We start from the raw sequence: 17,687 nt of genomic DNA, 5'->3' as shown, positions 1-17,687 counted from the left end.
TAATGCCCCAGTTACAAATCTGTCATTTTCTTTTTTCGTTGCCACACAAGCCTTAAGTATGTGAAAGAAATTTAGTTTTACTACATAAAAATATAACATTTTTAATTTCCTAAAGCTACCATTGCCTTTGTTTCTTAGCCAGATGAATAAATGAATTTTCTAGTAAGCAGGACCATTATCAAGACCCTTGAATGCATCGTACGTCATACGGTAAAAAGGGGCAGCTGGGCTCTCCCAACAACTCAGGAGAGATCTCCCTTGACAATTTTAACAGTTTAATAATCCCTGAAATCTAACGCTAGCTGACAAAACCATACTAAGACAAACTTTGCTAACAGTTAGTAGTTAGCTAGTTGGTTATAGTAAGTGAGTGAGAGGGGGGACCCTTTGGCAACCCTTTAACTGATCAGCTGTGATCACGTTCAGCAGCATTTGTGGTCCGTTAAAAGAAGCCATACGTGCTTCTCCGACAGATTTTTATGGAGGCTGTTTTGAGCTGTAAACCTGAGGATTTGGAGGATTACTACGGGTTACTGGGATGTGATGAACTGTCATCGGTAAGTTCTCGTCAGTGGGTTTAAGGCTCAGACTATTTCCTGGGTTGCTGAACGGATATAGTCTCGATCTATAAGTCAGTAATTATTTGGGTCAATAGCCTATACGCTGCTGAGTCAAAAAATGTGAAAATAAAAATGTATGTGTGCCTCAGATTAGGCTGAACCAACAGAGACCTGTTGATGTGAAACTAGTCGTGCGTCATCCAGTGTCTGCCAGCCAGCATTTAAATTCATTTGTGTATAACTAGATTAGATATGCAATCAGTGTGATTTTTTAATGTATCTTACTAAAACAAATCTTTGATTATCAACATCAACACACATATCCACCGTGGTCTTGTGATCGCCAATTTTCACTCAATATATTACTCAGCAATCAGCAACACTCATAGACTGGCAGAGCTGAGGGTCTCAAATAGTCAATAACACGGTCAAGATAACATAGATCTTATTGATTAGATCACATCAGACTATGAGGTTAGTTTTGTTTTGTTCTCTTGCAGACTGAACAGATTCTCAATGAATACAAGATTCGAGCCTTGGCATGTCATCCAGACAAACACCTCGACAGCCCAAGAGCAGGTAATGCACACACACCACTAACTGTGTGTGAGTCATATTTCATATAACCTTTTTTTCATAGCCCGAAGCAATAAAGTATTACAAAGTGTGCTATTACCCCTTCATTACCTCTTCATTCACACTTTTCTTACATAGTTGAGTCATTCCTACTATTCGGTGCCATTTCAGTGTGATCACTCTTCATCAAAAAATACAAAATTTTGAATTATTTTAACATTTCATCTAAAAGAGGGATTTTCAACCTATAAGAAAAATGTATTGGTCCAGCTAAGGATATTATATTATAATATTTTTTAAAATCAAAGTCTTTACCCATGACGTGCCAAATGTCCACCCTGTTACAGGACATTCAATTTTCTATTAATAACTGTTTTGAATACACAGTTATAGTAATATTTACATTTTCTAAAAGCTACAATGTCCCTTTTTAAAATCTGCAAGGAAATTTCATGTTACAGTGCATAGCAATAACAGGGGTGACGGTAACAGGGGGGAGATTTTATGCTAAACTTAGCCATTACTACTAGTATGATGAACAACAAGTTAGTACATGGTGACCACTAAGAACCATTTTTAACATGTTTATTAGCCATATTATAAAAATTACAAAAAAAAAATTGTTTCCACTATTAATAAGCGTAACAGGTTGGACGTGTTATGCTTTGCCACATTACAAAATCTTGCTAAAACATTGAAAAAAGGGTTGATTAAAGAGTGGTACTTACTCGTCTTCTTCTTGAAAGTTTTCCCTCCAAAATATGTTACATCCGGGAGTGTCATGTGACTAAAAGAATAATCAGGTGATGTGTTCTATGGAATTCTTATCAGAGTAACAGGGGTGACAGTTGATTCAGGGACACAACATTTTTTAAAGATTTTAAGTATTAAACATGCATTAATAATAAAAAAGAACATTTGATGAGGAACATTAGAAATAAGCCAATCCAGAAATGATGAAAAATTTAGATTTTTTTTTTTTTTTTTTAAGTTATATTTGTAACTGAAGTCGAGCAAGCATGACTGGGGACATAGTACTTTAGTGACTTGTGCTAAAATAAAAGTAATTTACTTTTAATGTATTTATCCTGTGTATATATCAATGTGTTCTATGGTAGAGGGGGGTTAAACATACGAGAAAATGGTTTAGAAATAAGCATTAGACAAGTTTTACACTAAATATACCATATTATGTCATTAGGACTCAAATGGCACCGAATAGTAAGAATGACCCAGTTAATGTCTGTTTCTGATGTCTTAACTTCAAAGCAAATAATGCTAATAGAGCGGATGCTTACAGCTGTATACAGTAAATTGCTTTATTAAATTCTAAATTTTATATTAAAACCGTTTTTTCTGTTGTGAAAGTGGCAGATTTCCAGAAGCTGCAGGAAGCCAAAGAGGTTTTATGCGATGAAACCAAAAGGAAAAACTATGATCTTTGGAAAAGAAGCGGAGTTACGATCCCATTCCATGACTGGCAGGCCTTGAACGACTCAGTGAAAACTGTACGTAATGTCCTCTCTTTAGATTCTTAAAAACACTGTGCAACCATTGACACTTAAAAAGCCTGCTAATTTGTTTACAGTCAATGCACTGGGCTGTGAGAAATAAGAAGGAACCAATGTTGGAGGGCTCCAAACCAGAAGACCCCATCACGTCACAAGCAGAGAGCTTTCACTGTGAGCAGCAGGAAACGGGGAAATCTTCGTGTGAAAGCACGGCATACTCGGGTAACTGAAATTTATTCCAATTCTTTAAAGCAAGATGTTGCTGGAGAGCAATACATAACAACACACAAAATACAAGTAAGGAAGTGGTCAGTGCCATAGGATCCTTATTTTTGAAAGTCAGACATGAGAAAAGTTTAATTGATACCAGTATGATAGACATGATTTGGTGTATTTTCAATCTAATTTCATTGCAGAGAGGCAATGGATATTCAGAACAGCTGCTCAAGAGCTTCTCTGCTCTTATATTAAGCTGATGGAATATAAAAGTAGGAGCTCTTTAGTGCTCATATTAAAGAGGGGCTGCACGCCCACCCAATGTTTTGTGAGGTTTTGCACTTTGCACTTCAAAGCTACCACTTTAAAGCACTGATTTCATTTTATTTTGGTTATAATTTCAGGTTCAGCAATTATTCACAACTTGGCTGTGAGACCATGTTAGTAGTTTCCTCTTAGCTAGTTTTTAGCTTCAGTGTTCAGGGCTGACACTTTCCTGTAGCCCTGAGGACTGATGCAGTTTTCCTGAGATTCTACAGAAGCTCGCTGTGGATTCCTTTTTCCTTTATAATACTGCCACAAAATGTTTCAAATATTTGCCGCTAAAGAGCACTGTAAGGACTTTGTTCTGAAACTAATTTTTAGAGTTAGAAGTCAGTCATAACCTCTGAGATAAACACTTGCAAGTCAGTATTACTATAGCTGAAACACAGCTATGATTATAGACTTTCCTCCACGAGCATCAGTACAGCTTACCGGATACTCAAGCCGAGTACACAACAGGCTTGAGTACTCAGTGAAGGATCTGAACTGTTCCTCATGTGAATTTCTTCTAGAGTAAACAGCAGCTGTTTAAAAAGTACTGAACTGCATAAAGGGAAGTGAAGTGACTTTTTCTTATCATTGCTGCAGGTGATTTCTGCCATCGACGCTTCCGCTGGGCTGGTGACTCTCCATCTAATCTGCTGCGGAAATTCCGAAATTATGAAATCTGAATATATTAAAACTTTCATGTTGTCCAAGTGTTGCTAGACTTGGGACCATTTTATTGTAATGCCAGCTTTTATAGAGTATGTTTAGTTGTTGTGCAGCTGTGACATCAGTAACTGTCTCACTGTGTTTACTCTTGCCTAATAATTGGTGGGACTGTTGCAAAGCTAACTGTCAGGTGTATGTTACGTTTGGCTAAATTCTTTATTATTAATATTATTTTTCTTCCGTGGTGTGTACCTTCCCTACAGTTTGTTGTAGAGACACATATTCTGGCACCAAATTGCTTCCTCATTTTATTTCTGTCATGTTTGAATTATTTAATGTGTCCTCACTAATAGCTCCTCATTCAGGTGAATGGGAAAAGAGAGCCAGAAAAATGTTACTTCAGCCATCATTTTACCACTGAATCATATAAAAATTTGTCTTTTTTCTAACAATGTCTTCCTCAATGTCTACCAGATGTATACTTTTTGATCTGGCGGCATTTGAGTGAGACGAGTTCCATCTCACCGCCCAATAGACTTATATGAAGCCTACAGGCAGTCTATTGGGCAGTGAGATGGAATACATATATATGTATCTCTATCAGTAACATACAGTGGAGGCATGATTGTGCGTGATATTATTGTTTGCTGTAATGTATTGTGTTTGTATTAGTATTATTCTTTGACTTCTTCAGCTTTGTTTGAGGCCAAACTAATTCTTTGAATTGAAACCTTAAGTTTTCCACAATTGTGCTTTAGTACAGCATGTTCACCCTTTATCAGAAGGAAGTCACAACATGTGGTCTATAGCTAAATATAATATGTTATTTTGTAAAGATATGAAATCACTTATTGTTTAGTTTGTTTTAACTGCACGGTCAGAAGAAATATATTTTAAATGTTCAGTAGCAAAACATATGAAGTGAACAGAGGTTTCAAATCTTTAAAGTTAATATAGCTAATATAAATATAGTTAAATATCGCAAATAAAATAAACAATAATAACAAAAAATTAAGATTACCTATAAAAGTAGCTGTTAAAAATAGCAGGCTACAGAATTTTTTTGTTCCTATAATGAAAAACACAAAGGCTGAGTTTCTGTAACACAGATTTAGCTTTGAGCACAAACCTTTTAAGGGAACTTGCTGACACAGTCTCTTCCACAATCCGCCCATGCTTTCATGTTGTTTACACCAAGTTCTAACCCTACAATTCAAATGTCTTAGCAGAAATCGACTCATTAGACCAAGCAACATTTTTCCAAGCCCTTGTTGTCCAAATCTGGCAGATTTTGCAGTGTCTTAGTTTCTTGTTCTTGGCTGACAGGAGTGGGACCCGGTGTGGTCTTCTGCTGCTGTAGCCTATCTGGTTTAAGGTTTGACATAATGTGCATTCATGGATGTTCTTCTGCAAACCTTGGTTGTGATGAGTTATTATTTGAGTTAGTGTTGCTTTCCTATCAGATCCAGTATTTATATGCCTAAATACTCTGAGATTCTGCCATGTGATTAGGTGATGATATTTTCATTACTGAGTGACTGGTGAGTGTATTTATGAGACATTTCATCATAAATAAAATGATGGCATGACAACCCAATGCTTGTAATGCAAGTGACCTTCTTTTATTTGTATCACTGACTATTATTCATGTAGCGGACTGTAAGCAAAGAAGAGGAAATATATTAAAATCTAAACAATAAAAAAAAAAAGTTTCCGAATGCTGTCATATTTACTGGTGGTTATCTACTGGTGAGTTAATCCAAGTTATCAAGATGTGTTAAATAATCAGTCCAGTTTCCAGTTCATAGGCTAGGCTTGAGCTTATTTTACTTTATAAAGAAGGTTACATTATATGGAAAAAGTTATGTCAATACCAAGTAAATTACTATGATTTATTGGCCTATTACAGAGTATTGGCCTATTACAGAGTACATAGACATTTGCTCATGTACATAGATATGTGGAATAAACAATGGGGTTTTATTAGTGCTGGAAATTTAGAAAGAAAAAAGAAATAATATTTCCTGGAGTCTTTCACATTCAATGAATCCTTCTAATTGGCTATCCGGGGAACCTTTTGTTTTTTCAGGGAACGACTTACTAACGTTCCTAAAGAGGAATTAAAAGAACCAAAGGAAACGGTGTGCAGACCTTTTATAACAGTACCCGGTTTTCACCGCTTGATAGCGCTGTGTTACTCGTGACGTCACTTTTGTGAAAGATAAAAGCCCGAGGAGCACTTCTGTTTCTCGCCGGGTGCGGTGGCGCGCGCCTGTAATCCAAGCTACCGGGAGGCTGAGGCTGGCGGATCGTTTGAGCTCAGGAGCTCTGAGCTGCAGCGGACTATGCCGATCGGGTGTCCGCACTAAGTTCGGTATCGATATGGTGCTCCTGGGGGAGCTCGGGACCACCAGGTCGCCTAAGGAGGGGTGCACCGGCCCAGGTCGGAAACGGAGCAGGTCAAAGCCCCCGTGCCGCTCAGTAGTGGGATCGCGCCTGTGAATAGACGCTGTAGTGCAGCCTGAGTAATACAGCGGGACCCAGTCTTTTTATACTCTTTCTCCTCTCCACAGAAATATACACACAGCACACACACTCACACATCACGTTTTTACAGCTTATAAAAGCGTCAAACACGGTCTCTCTGTCCTCTCGTTCCATTGAAAACCACCGCTGTTTGTTGGTCCAACAGCGCCTCCAACTGGAGGGGAGTAGCAATGACTGCAAATTCAAAGAGACGGTGAACTTTTTTTTTCTTTCAGTGATTGACTTTGATGAACACGCAGGACTGGACTGGGACAAAAAAAAAAATCAGCCCGGGCATTTTGACTAGAGAACAGCCCACCAGGAATTATAGGAAAAGCCATAAAGCCTCTGAATGAAAACAAATGCTGTTGTGACAGTGATGTACGCTGTTCTGTTGGTATATATGTGTCAATCTAATAAACTTAAACCTACACCATCCTCCCTATTCTGGTATTTTAAACAGTACTTACCGGAAATATCAAACAACCTAATCAATAATTACATATACCTAACTAGCAGAGTTGCCAACTCCCAGCAAAAATAGGGAACCGCCCCCCACCCTCCGCCTAATGATGCTTAATCAACGTAATCGACTTTAATTTATTGCCAGGGTAAAACAAATGCACAGAAACCAATTATTTTTCTACAGTAAATAAATAGATTCAACATCTTTCCGCAACAGAATTGCAGACTGCACACATGGTACCTTCCCAAAGGAAAAAGTACTATAGCTTATTAGGGCATATATTAGACTTAATATTTACTATATACAATAATGAATTTTTATATATTTTTACATGAGATGACCACTTTGGTTGTAAGATTCGGTTGTATTTATTAAAACCTAGACATTTTAAATGAGTAACTGTGTGTTGACTGTGTGTTGAGCAGCACCTTTACGGCTGCTGTTGGCTGCTATCTGCAGCAGTTTCCTGATGACGTCAGGTGTGTAAACCTTAAAGTCTGCGTAAACGAGGGCGCCTCTTGCCGGGTGCGGTGGCGCGCGCCTGTAATCCAAGCTACCGGGAGGCTGAGGCTGGCGGATCGTTTGAGCTCAGGAGCTCTGAGCTGCAGCGGACTATGCCGATCGGGTGTCCGCACTAAGTTCGGTATCGATATGGTGCTCCTGGGGGAGCTCGGGACCACCAGGTCGCCTAAGGAGGGGTGCACCGGCCCAGGTCGGAAACGGAGCAGGTCAAAGCCCCCGTGCCGCTCAGTAGTGGGATCGCGCCTGTGAATAGACGCTGTAGTGCAGCCTGAGTAATACAGCGGGACCCAGTCTTTTTATACTCTTTCTCCTCTCCACAGAAATATACACACAGCACACACATCACGTTTTTACAGCTTATAAAAGCGTCAAACACGGTCTCTCTGTCCTCTCGTTCCATTGAAAACCACCGCTGTTTGTTGGTCCAACAGCGCCTCCAACTGGAGGGGAGTAGCAATGACCATCACTGCAAATTCAAAGAGACGGTGAACTTTTTTTTTCTTTCAGTGATTGACTTTGATGAACACGCAGGACTGGACTGGGACAAAAAAAAATCAGCCCGGGCATTTTGACTAGAGAACAGCCCACCAGGAATTACAGGAAAAGCCATAAAGCCTCTGAATGAAAACAAATGCTGTTGTGACAGTGATGTACGCTGTCCTGTTGGTATATATGTGTCAATCTAATAAACTTAAACCTACACCATCCTCCCTATTCTGGTATTTTAAACAGTACTTACCGGAAATATCAAACAACCTAATCAATAATTACATATACCTAACTAGCAGAGTTGCCAACTCCCAGCAAAAATAGGGAACCGCCCCCCACCCTCCGCCTAATGATGCTTAATCAACGTAATCGACTTTAATTTATTGCCAGGGTAAAACAAATGCACAGAAACCAATTATTTTTCTACAGTAAATAAATAGATTCAACATCTTTCCGCAACAGAATTGCAGACTGCACACATGGTACCTTCCCAAAGGAAAAAGTACTATAGCTTATTAGGGCATATATTAGACTTAATATTTACTATATACAATAATGAATTTTTATATATTTTTACATGAGATGACCACTTTGGTTGTAAGATTCGGTTGTATTTATTAAAACCTAGACATTTTAAATGAGTAACTGTGTGTTGACTGTGTGTTGAGCAGCACCTTTACGGCTGCTGTTGGCTGCTATCTGCAGCAGTTTCCTGATGACGTCAGGTGTGTAAACCTTAAAGTCTGCGTAAACGAGGGCGCCTCTTGCCGGGTGCGGTGGCGCGCGCCTGTAATCCAAGCTACCGGGAGGCTGAGGCTGGCGGATCGTTTGAGCTCAGGAGCTCTGAGCTGCAGCGGACTATGCCGATCGGGTGTCCGCACTAAGTTCGGTATCGATATGGTGCTCCTGGGGGAGCTCGGGACCACCAGGTCGCCTAAGGAGGGGTGCACCGGCCCAGGTCGGAAACGGAGCAGGTCAAAGCCCCCGTGCCGCTCAGTAGTGGGATCGCGCCTGTGAATAGACGCTGTAGTGCAGCCTGAGTAATACAGCGGGACCCAGTCTTTTTACGCTCTTTCTCCTCATATATACTCACACATCACGTTTTTACAGCTTGTAACACCTTCTTTTTTTTGTCATCACCATGTGAGCCAGCATGTGAGTATTGATGTTTGTTGGTCCATCACCGCCTCCATCTGGATCACAGGAGAAAAATAAAAGAAACAACGTTTCAACAAGTTTCTTCTTTCTCCACTGCAGAGTACCTCTGTCAGCATTTTTCTCTTTCTTTCTGCTGGTCTATATTTATTCGAGCACAGTGGTAAAAGGATTTAAAATACCACACCTCATAGGGAAATATAGCACATTTTTACAAATAGAACAGAATAGAAAAATCCTTTAATTGTCCCACAAGGGGAAATTTGATTGTAACAGCAGCAAAAAACACCGTCTGGTTGTTGAGTTTGTTTGAGTTTGTTTTCACCCTCAAATGAGCTGACTGCTTCTGCTCTACAAAAACACACACAATATATATATATATATTTTTTTACAGAAACACATATTTACATCATGGACAATGTACAAAAACAGAGTACTGTACAGTTATTAAGATCGAAGTACAGATGAAAGTGGAAAACCCAGGTTTTATTGCGCAAACAGAGCAGGGTACTGGAAGATGTTTAAATAATTAAGAATATTTACAAAATGTACAGATTGTGCATTGTATCTGTGCATCAAAAGGTAAATGTAACTTCCAATATGTCAGTATATATAAACTGAGAAAAAATAATGTGCAAGTTATAACAGTAGTTGTTCAGTTGATTAGTGCAAATTACAGCGCTGATGTAAACACCTATGTGTGTTGGGAGCAAACCTTATGTACATAAGATTTTAATTTTTATCTTTTATGTTTGTTTAAGTGTAAGTCTGAGGTCCGTGGGAGCACTGCAATTTCAAATGCCCGTGTATGGTTTGTACATTTGGTTTTTGAGTTTGATGGTTCCTTCTTCCCTTGTAATTGCACGGAAATGTAAACTAAATAACTACAATAACAGGTGCTATCTTAAAGTGTTTTTTTTTTTTTTTTGTTGCTGTTTTTTTACATAACAAAAATGAAACTACGTTTTTCTATAATAAAGTATACAGCGGTGTTTACCACCCGTAGAGCGTGCCTCCCACTGCTGAATCTGATTGGTCGGATCAGCTGCGCTTCTGCTCATTGGCCCGCGCACCCGTCACTCAGGCGGTTGTAGTGGGGTCATTTCAGTCCGGTTTATAGCAGAGTCAGGTCATTCACTGTACTTGAAAAAGGCACTATAATGGCGGGACGTCTTCTTCTCCGAGCTTGTACAACAACACTGCAGCTGAGGAGCGGCGTGCTGGCCCCGCTGCACCGTTCAATGGCCACAGTGAGAGGTAGGACTCCGTATTTACGACAGGAGACGTGACTTCACAGGCCTCCGGAGTGCGTTACAGCCACAGCTGTCACCGCTCACTCGACTTAGTGCGAAAAGCTGGTTATATTGGCAATTTTAGCGGCGTCTTTATTGTTTAGTTTGGTAGCTGACAAGTTAGTAACAAGGAGTTTGCAGTACGTGCTAGCTAGCTACCGCCAGTGTTTTATTTACAGCAAAAAGAAACACCTGTGTACATATTTATTTACAGAAGTAAAACATATTTGTGGGAGGCCTAAGTGCTTTGAGATACACAAAACCCCTACCTAAATACGACTATAAAGTACACCTTAAAAAAAATGAAGGTCATTTGGACTTTAGCGAGTGGAAAGGCCTTTGATAGACCCACCTCCTTTGGCAGACTCTGTTGGGCAGGTGCCAGCACCCTGATAGGGGACAGGAGTGTGTTATTGTGGGAGGCGTCCAATGCTGACGTGCAGGCTTGCCCGCACTCATTACAGAGTTTATTATAGTTCTGTATTTTCTAATTAGTTATAATTTTTATTTCGTTTTGAGCTTTTCTTTTTAATTTAGTTTAGTTTTTGTTCTTAGAAGACGTTTAGTGTTGGTTTCTGTGTTAGTTTTAGTCTTTTTAGTTATTAGTGTGCGGAGGCCATATGCAAGAGGTAAGATTTAAGCAAGTTATTATAGGCTTTTAATATAAAACTGATTTTTTTTTTAAGCAGCTGAATCAAATACAGATTTTTTTTGTTTATTATTTGTATATATTATTATCATTTATTCATTTTTTTAATAGAAACCTTTTTGCTATTTAATTTTTCAGGCATACCAACAGATGAAGAACAGGCCACTGGGCTGGAGCGCCGTACCCTCCAGGCCCTCAAACAGGGAAAGGTAGGCTACTGTATACATATGATAATGAACCTGAACTGCACATAAGCTAATTTTTTTCTTTTTCCCGTTTACATCACAGGACCCTTACAGCATCCTGAAACCAAAGCACTATGCTGGTACCAAAGAAGACCCTCACATTGTGCCAGGCATTGGAACCAAGAGGCTGGTGGGATGTCTCTGTAAGTGATGCATAATGAATACAATTTCCCCTTTATGAATCTGTTTTACCAGTGTTAAAAACTTTTTTTTTTTTAATTATAACTTTTTAAAAATCTTTGCAGGTGAGGAAGACAACACTGCTATTGTGTGGTTCTGGCTTCATGAGGGAGAGGCCCAGCGCTGTCCTTCCTGTGGTTCCCACTATAAGCTTGTCCATCACGAGTTGCCCCACTGATACCAAAACTAACACACAAAGCCCCCAAATTGGGCAACAACAGACGTGTATTTGCCTCCTTTAAGGCCATATTCTGCAGTGTGTGCACATCATTCAACTTGTACAGTTTATGATTAAATTGTGACTTGAAGTGGAATGTGTTGATGGGTATTTTCATGAGGGAACAGACAGTTAAAATATTAAAGGTTAATTTACTATATAAGCTGGACTTTAAAGGGGACCTATTATTCTGATTTCCAACATATTTTAATTCATCACAGCAGCTTTGTTTTTCTTATACTCTACCTTAATGCAGGCCCTCAGATTTCATCTCTCTGACTTTAAGGTAACTTTATTTCTGATTGGCTGCCCCTCAAAGGTTTCTATTGCGCTTTCGACTACATTTCTGACACCTCAACAGTTGCCCTTGAAGAAATGTGTCATTGTGTCAACAATTAGCCAATCATAGGGAAAAATCACCTTCTTTGGAAGAATGAAGTGATATTGTAAATGTGAAATCTAAAAAAATCGCCATTATTTACCGTCTAGATTTTGGCGTAAATAATTACTTTGGCTGTCTTTACCGCTTTCATGAGCCCCTCCACTTGCAGGATGTGAATAGGAAATGGCTGTGTGCCCGAGATGACATCTGCCCTTTGTAACTTCATACAAACCCAAGAGTAGGAAGACGTTGATGCCTGAGCACACGGATTACACATACCTATACTTACCACCTCCTCTGAAACTCTGGTCAGGTGTCATAAGAACATCCATCATCAGAACATATTTGAAAGAAAATAACAAAAAGCAGAATTAACCCCTTTTAAAAACAAAATGTGGTATATTTTTTGTTAAAAAATACCTTCTACAGCAATATTCAAACACAAGGTACTATATTAAAAATAACCAACCTTTCATAAGAACTTAGAACCTTACCAGCAAGTAACCCATTTATTTCAGTGGCTGTACTTTGTTTTTATTTGTGGATTGTTAAGGCAGACAGCCAAGAAAATCCACTCAGCATCTATAGCAAACACTTCGCATTGCTCTCGAGCAAATGTCACAAGAGAACCTTTGTCAAACAAAGTAGATTTACATTGGCTAACAATTTTTGCAACGGGATGAAAAAACCCAAACTCCTGTAAAATACGGTGTCACTTTGATGACAAAGCCATGCAGAAAATACTGCTAGAGTGTAGTTTAAAAAATATGTTTCTGTTGACACCTTGTCAGATGTGAATCAGGTCTTATTTTTCTCTATATTTTTTGGGGGGGTGGAATTACGTGGTATTTTGTGGTGTTTGACTACATTTTAAACCAGTAAAAACATAATAGAAGCATCTCACTGTCACAATAAATTAGGTGTTAAGCATTAGAAAAATTTCACTGTATTTTACAGGAGTTTGTCAGTTTATTTATGCCCCTGTGCTGTATATACCAGTAGTTTGCTTCGTCCTATCCAAACATGAATAAAAGCATATCTACATGAGCAATATTAAATGTGAATCAAATTGTGTGGGATTGGACTTCAAATACTTTGATGGCAAGAAAGCAGCTGGAAAAAAAAAAAAAAAAAAAAATCAACATTAACATGAAAGTCCAGCCGTTCATCTCAGTCACCTTTAGTGTCATGTGGCCTCCTTTTTAATTTTTATTTTTTTCAACTTGTGTTTGACTCATCCAGACTGAGAAGTCTGCAAAAAACCATCTGGGAATGTGGTTGCCATCAACAGTCTCAACATGGATTTTTATGTTCTATCAGGCAAGATTGAAGCCTTGATTGTGATCTATAGCCTGTAGCAGCTTCTCACGGAGCATTTCTAGACTCGTGTACTTGGGCAGGTCCAGCAGGTTGAAGCAGGTGTGGGCGACAGGTAAGTAATGCTCCCCTCCACCAGTAGGCTGGATCACCAGTTTCAAGCTTTTCATGCCCAAGATGGGGATGCGGTCACTTCCAGTGAGGAACACTGTAAAGACAAGATTTTTGTTTCTCTTCATTCTTCAAGGTCCGTATGTAACATGCAAACTCACACAAAATTAATGAAATTAACTTTTCTGCTGTTTAGGGCAACACTTACAGAGAAACTGTTTTTTCTTCTCCAATGGAAGATTGTGAAACACCTCCCAGAAAAGCCTGATTGTAGGGTGGTCTGTCCAGTACTCCCCTTTGTACTCAGTAGTCTATGAGCAAAAGAGCATAAACAAAAATGATTTTCATAATCCATCTTATAATGTACAAGGCTCACTTTAAAAAGTGAGATTCACAGTGGCCACTGGGGCTTTTAAATGATGTATTGACTGAGAAACCAAGGATACTGCACACTCTTACATCAGCAACCTGCCAATCACACCATACCGGCAAATGTTTCCTTAATTCACAAAATGAAGATTATACTGTATTAGATGGAATGTTAAACTAGCATACAAGACCATAAACTAAATTCGTAAAATGTTTACTGAGGTAATAAATCAAGTGAGACATAAGGAAATTTCAATACAGCTAGAGGAGTCGCCCCCTGCTGGACACTCGGAAAAATACAGATTTCATAGTCCTAAAGGCTATGCAGATATTTTCTTCACATTGCGTGGCCAGATGCAATTTTTACTAATCACTATTTAATACAAAACCTTTTCAAGCTCCATCCAGTCATAGTTGGTATTGCCGATAACCATGGCTTGCAGTTCGTTTGGCTGGAAGAGTTCTAAAACTTTCCCACCGCACACTTTGTGGAAGCCTGAATAGAAGCACTCGAAGAGTGGAGCTACCGATGTGTTGAAAACATAGTCTACATAGGCACTGACGAAATCTTGCCTAGAGGAGAAGAAAGTAAGAAAAATGAGAGTAACGTGAATGTTTCAACAACAGTCCAAAATATTCATGAATCCCTTAGTGGATAACTGCTAATGGATAAATATCAGGACAACTTAAAAAAAAAAAAAAAAATCTTTACCTGTTTGACATATTGACGTTAATGTTTTCCCCATTTGGTACAAGCTCCAAAACCTCTGTGGCACCGTAGTTTTCCTCTGTGATCTGAAAAAATAAAAATCATATGATAGGTGGATGACACAACTTACTTTAACCACAGCAGAAAATGTTGATAGTCAATCATCTTACTGTGAAATTCAAGCAGAAGGTTTCCTCAAGGTCATCTTCTGTGTAGTCTAGTAGCTGCTGCAGACTCCTGGATGAACAGGAACACAATTCCCTGTGTGATTACTGTGGCATTGAAAGGTTTAGATGACGTTAAGACAATGCCAAGGTAAACTACCATTCATAAACATATTAAATGGAAACCTCAGGTGACTGTTCCTTGATCTGACCTTCCCACATCTGGCATTAGCTCTTTCAGGTCTTCTAGCGTTGGCTTCTTCTTCAGAAGCTTCTTGTAAAGGGCCAAGGGGAAGTTGAGCTCAACGATGGTGAGATTGTAGATGGCCAGACCGCAGATGACCCCGATGAGGTTGAACAAGTCAATGTCCTCAAATGTCTGCAAGGGACAGTCGGTGATTGTCAGCATTTAATCGAGGAAGGTTTTCACAAAGATCACGCGGAGATGCCGCCTGGTTTAAAGCAAGTACCTTGTTTGAAAACCAGATGAGGCGAGACTCCTCGTAGTAACGAAACATTCCGTATTTGGGATCAAGCAGCTCTTTCATGATCAGAAGGAAGAACTCCTTTCTCACGCCGCCTGCATCGACAGCCTCTTCTCCCACAAAGATCACCTGCCACAAATGTCACAAGTAAGTCACAGTACCGTTTGAACCTGGCATACTCTGTGGGTTCATTACCATGAGCAGCATCTTTCACATTCATATATGTATTTTCATTCATAACTAGGAACTTCATCCTAAGTGTACTTGATTTAAATTTGGCTGTTAGCTCGTTCAGTTGTCTTCGTTGTCAAGGCCACGGCTCCTGCGATACTTAGCGATCGCTACCTGGAAATCCTGTTCCAACCACTTGCACCACTCTGTGTGCTCACTGGATCACCACTTCTGTGTCGAAATTGTGAGGAGTTGAGACAGAATCTACAGTTTTGAACCTTAAGAACGGATTTACAATTTGCAACACTGTAAAAAAAGGCCTAGCATGCTTTAAGTCAAGCTTGTGACCTAATGTTGATGCTACGTTTGGACGTTGTGGACTTATAAACCTGAAGAGTGCCTTTTTTACACTCTCTAGCTCTTAGCTGTATGATGTTTCTTCCCTGAGTTAGTGGTGTCGTTGTAGACTGCAAGGAGGTCCATGTTGAAATCACACACGCACATGTGCATGTTGTCAGAACGGGACTTCCTGGAAACAATCCAATAATAGCACAAGTACTGGAAGGGATCCAGAGTTTACAAGAATATGACTGGAATGGAAATGGTGGCCAAATTTAAATCAGGTTTGGGTTATGCTGCTTCTTTTTTTTTTAAAGCTTCAAACTTAAATGCTGTTTCTACCTTTAGTGGCTTCTTATAGTCAACATTCTTAGACTTCCTGAGCACTTCCATAGTGTCTCCAACAATGTTTTCCCTGCGAACGATGAGGATGAGGCACGGGTTGACGGATTCCACAGCCGGTAGGAACATGGAGCTGAAATTTTGCATCTGTGCCTGGTCCACTGCCATCTGTTAATACAGAAAACACATGATTATGAAGCGATTAGTGAGAATAAAGGTAAGAAACTGCCTTTAAGAGGTTTAGTGAGTAGTACCTGCATTTGTAAGACAGCATCTGTCTGAAGGAGTGTAGTCTTTGCTTGGGCATCAAATACAAAGGGATACTTGCACAGAGTCACCACACCATCATGTCCCTGGGGATAGAGCATAAACAAAAGGTTCACATCAAAACCTTAACATAGAAAGATGTATTACTGAATCGCAGAGCCAACATCCAGACTCACCATTGGGTACATCTGCCTCTGAAGCCATGTGACATAGTCATTTCGGATGTCTATCAGGTTGTCCAACTCATGAATGTAGAACTTGCCATACTGAATGATGTGTCCCGCTTTCTCGCTCACCTGAAGCGAGAAGTGGGAGAGACTGCCACTTGTAGTCCTTTAAAGAAGGATATAATGTGCAGCAGGAATTTAACACTGCACCTTTTTCCTCACCTTGTGTAGGATTTCCAGGAGTCGCAGCGACGTGTCCAGAAAACAGGTGAAAATTCTCTGCTCTACTGCGGGAATGCCCACCTTGTGCATCTGCAGCAGATACACCACCACTTCCTTGTACAGTTCAACTAGCCGCTGGAAGACTGGGGACTCAAACGTAGACCACCAGTTTCCTGCAAATACATGAGCAAACACTAAATTTGTGCTCCTCAAAACCCTTTTAAGACAGTGTAAAGTGCTCATTTTTCCCAGTCCTAACTATACCATCTGGAATTTAATTCCTGCATAAGATTTATGACAAATATAAGCTATTTTAAGACCTTATTTTCCTGAACAATAAGGTCTTAAGTATAGTATGTAGTACTAATGTAGTATGGAAAGCTTAAAGAAACTCCTTCATCCTACCTACCTAGTACCTTCAGTGGAGCCTCTTTTAGGCTGATGACTGATTTGGCAAATGGGATAGAGATGGTGACGTAGTTATTTCGGTTAGTGAAGAGAGGGCATTCTGGAAGAGTGAGGTAGAGTCTCAGGGCTTCGATGTCTGGAGGAGAATTGTTTAGCCTGGGAATGAGGTTCTTCTCCAGACTAGCAGCAATCTGAGGCAGACAGACGAAGGGAAACAGGTCTGTTATGATTAATGTGATAATCCTGAATGCATACAAACTGCTGATGAGGTGTGGGGTAAAGTGCAACAATAACACACTGAATGGACCAGAGTACCGGAAATAACTGGAGCCGACACAGTAATAAAACGTCACTGGGGACATTTACACTATAAAAACATCTTCTGGTCAGGTACCAAATCAAAATAAAATGAACGTCGTTGACAAGACAGCAGATGAGCAAAGGTCATAAACACTGTTGAAGAGTATGAGGAATGAAAAAGAAACTCCAAGTCAGAGGAACTTCACCAGTCAGAGAAAATATATTAGTGCCCAAGTATTTGGCATGGCACTGACACGACACAGAATGCAGTTTTGAATTACAGTGAAGAATCCAGAATTTAGTCCCCTCCAAGACCTTGAATTGAACAAGTAAAAGGAGATGGATGGGTGGA

General features: G+C 39.7%; 3 protein-coding genes across 3 annotated transcripts in view; 2 read left to right on the top strand and 1 right to left on the bottom strand.

The window, feature by feature from the left end:
- Nucleotides 1-43: 43 nt before the first annotated feature.
- On the top strand, nt 44-5,438 carry dnajc12 (DnaJ (Hsp40) homolog, subfamily C, member 12). Its single transcript, XM_004559650.6, has 5 exons — nt 44-557; nt 1,061-1,139; nt 2,505-2,644; nt 2,725-2,869; nt 3,776-5,438. The coding sequence occupies exons 1-5, from the start codon at nt 480-482 to the stop codon at nt 3,856-3,858; spliced, it is 525 nt and encodes a 174-aa protein (XP_004559707.1). The 5' UTR covers nt 44-479; the 3' UTR covers nt 3,859-5,438.
- A 4,621-nt stretch (nt 5,439-10,059) lies between these two features.
- On the top strand, nt 10,060-11,679 carry cox5b2 (cytochrome c oxidase subunit 5B2). Its single transcript, XM_004559651.6, has 4 exons — nt 10,060-10,256; nt 11,079-11,149; nt 11,229-11,328; nt 11,431-11,679. The coding sequence occupies exons 1-4, from the start codon at nt 10,160-10,162 to the stop codon at nt 11,541-11,543; spliced, it is 381 nt and encodes a 126-aa protein (XP_004559708.1). The 5' UTR covers nt 10,060-10,159; the 3' UTR covers nt 11,544-11,679.
- Nucleotides 11,680-12,446: 767 nt separating this feature from the next.
- Nucleotides 12,447-17,687, bottom strand: part of herc4 (HECT and RLD domain containing E3 ubiquitin protein ligase 4) — an 18,349-nt gene continuing 13,108 nt past the window's right edge. Inside the window, exons 13-24 of the mRNA XM_076891878.1 lie at nt 17,037-17,226; nt 16,628-16,800; nt 16,415-16,534; nt 16,226-16,324; nt 15,972-16,139; nt 15,105-15,248; nt 14,847-15,013; nt 14,641-14,707; nt 14,474-14,556; nt 14,151-14,334; nt 13,601-13,703; nt 12,447-13,489 (exon numbers count right to left, since the gene is read on the bottom strand). Coding sequence (XP_076747993.1) covers nt 13,281-13,489; nt 13,601-13,703; nt 14,151-14,334; nt 14,474-14,556; nt 14,641-14,707; nt 14,847-15,013; nt 15,105-15,248; nt 15,972-16,139; nt 16,226-16,324; nt 16,415-16,534; nt 16,628-16,800; nt 17,037-17,226 — 1,707 coding nt within the window. The 3' untranslated portion in view covers nt 12,447-13,280. The remainder of the gene's footprint in view (nt 13,490-13,600; nt 13,704-14,150; nt 14,335-14,473; nt 14,557-14,640; nt 14,708-14,846; nt 15,014-15,104; nt 15,249-15,971; nt 16,140-16,225; nt 16,325-16,414; nt 16,535-16,627; nt 16,801-17,036; nt 17,227-17,687) is intronic.

Source organism: Maylandia zebra, linkage group LG13, assembly GCF_041146795.1.
Source record: "Maylandia zebra isolate NMK-2024a linkage group LG13, Mzebra_GT3a, whole genome shotgun sequence".
NCBI lineage: Eukaryota > Metazoa > Chordata > Actinopteri > Cichliformes > Cichlidae > Maylandia > Maylandia zebra.
Note: the sequence above shows the minus strand (reverse complement) of the source record. Positions and strands in the feature narration are given on the sequence as shown.

Coding starts and splice junctions, on each gene's coding strand:
- dnajc12 (XM_004559650.6), top strand. CDS start 480: ATGGAGGCTGTTTTGAGCTGTAAACCTGAGGATTTGGAGGATTACTAC. Junction 2,645..2,724: donor TGAACGACTCAGTGAAAACT/GTACGTAATGTC, acceptor ATTTGTTTACAG/TCAATGCACTGGGCTGTGAG. Junction 2,870..3,775: donor TGAAAGCACGGCATACTCGG/GTAACTGAAATT, acceptor TCATTGCTGCAG/GTGATTTCTGCCATCGACGC.
- cox5b2 (XM_004559651.6), top strand. CDS start 10,160: ATGGCGGGACGTCTTCTTCTCCGAGCTTGTACAACAACACTGCAGCTG. Junction 10,257..11,078: donor TTCAATGGCCACAGTGAGAG/GTAGGACTCCGT, acceptor TTAATTTTTCAG/GCATACCAACAGATGAAGAA. Junction 11,150..11,228: donor AGGCCCTCAAACAGGGAAAG/GTAGGCTACTGT, acceptor TTTACATCACAG/GACCCTTACAGCATCCTGAA.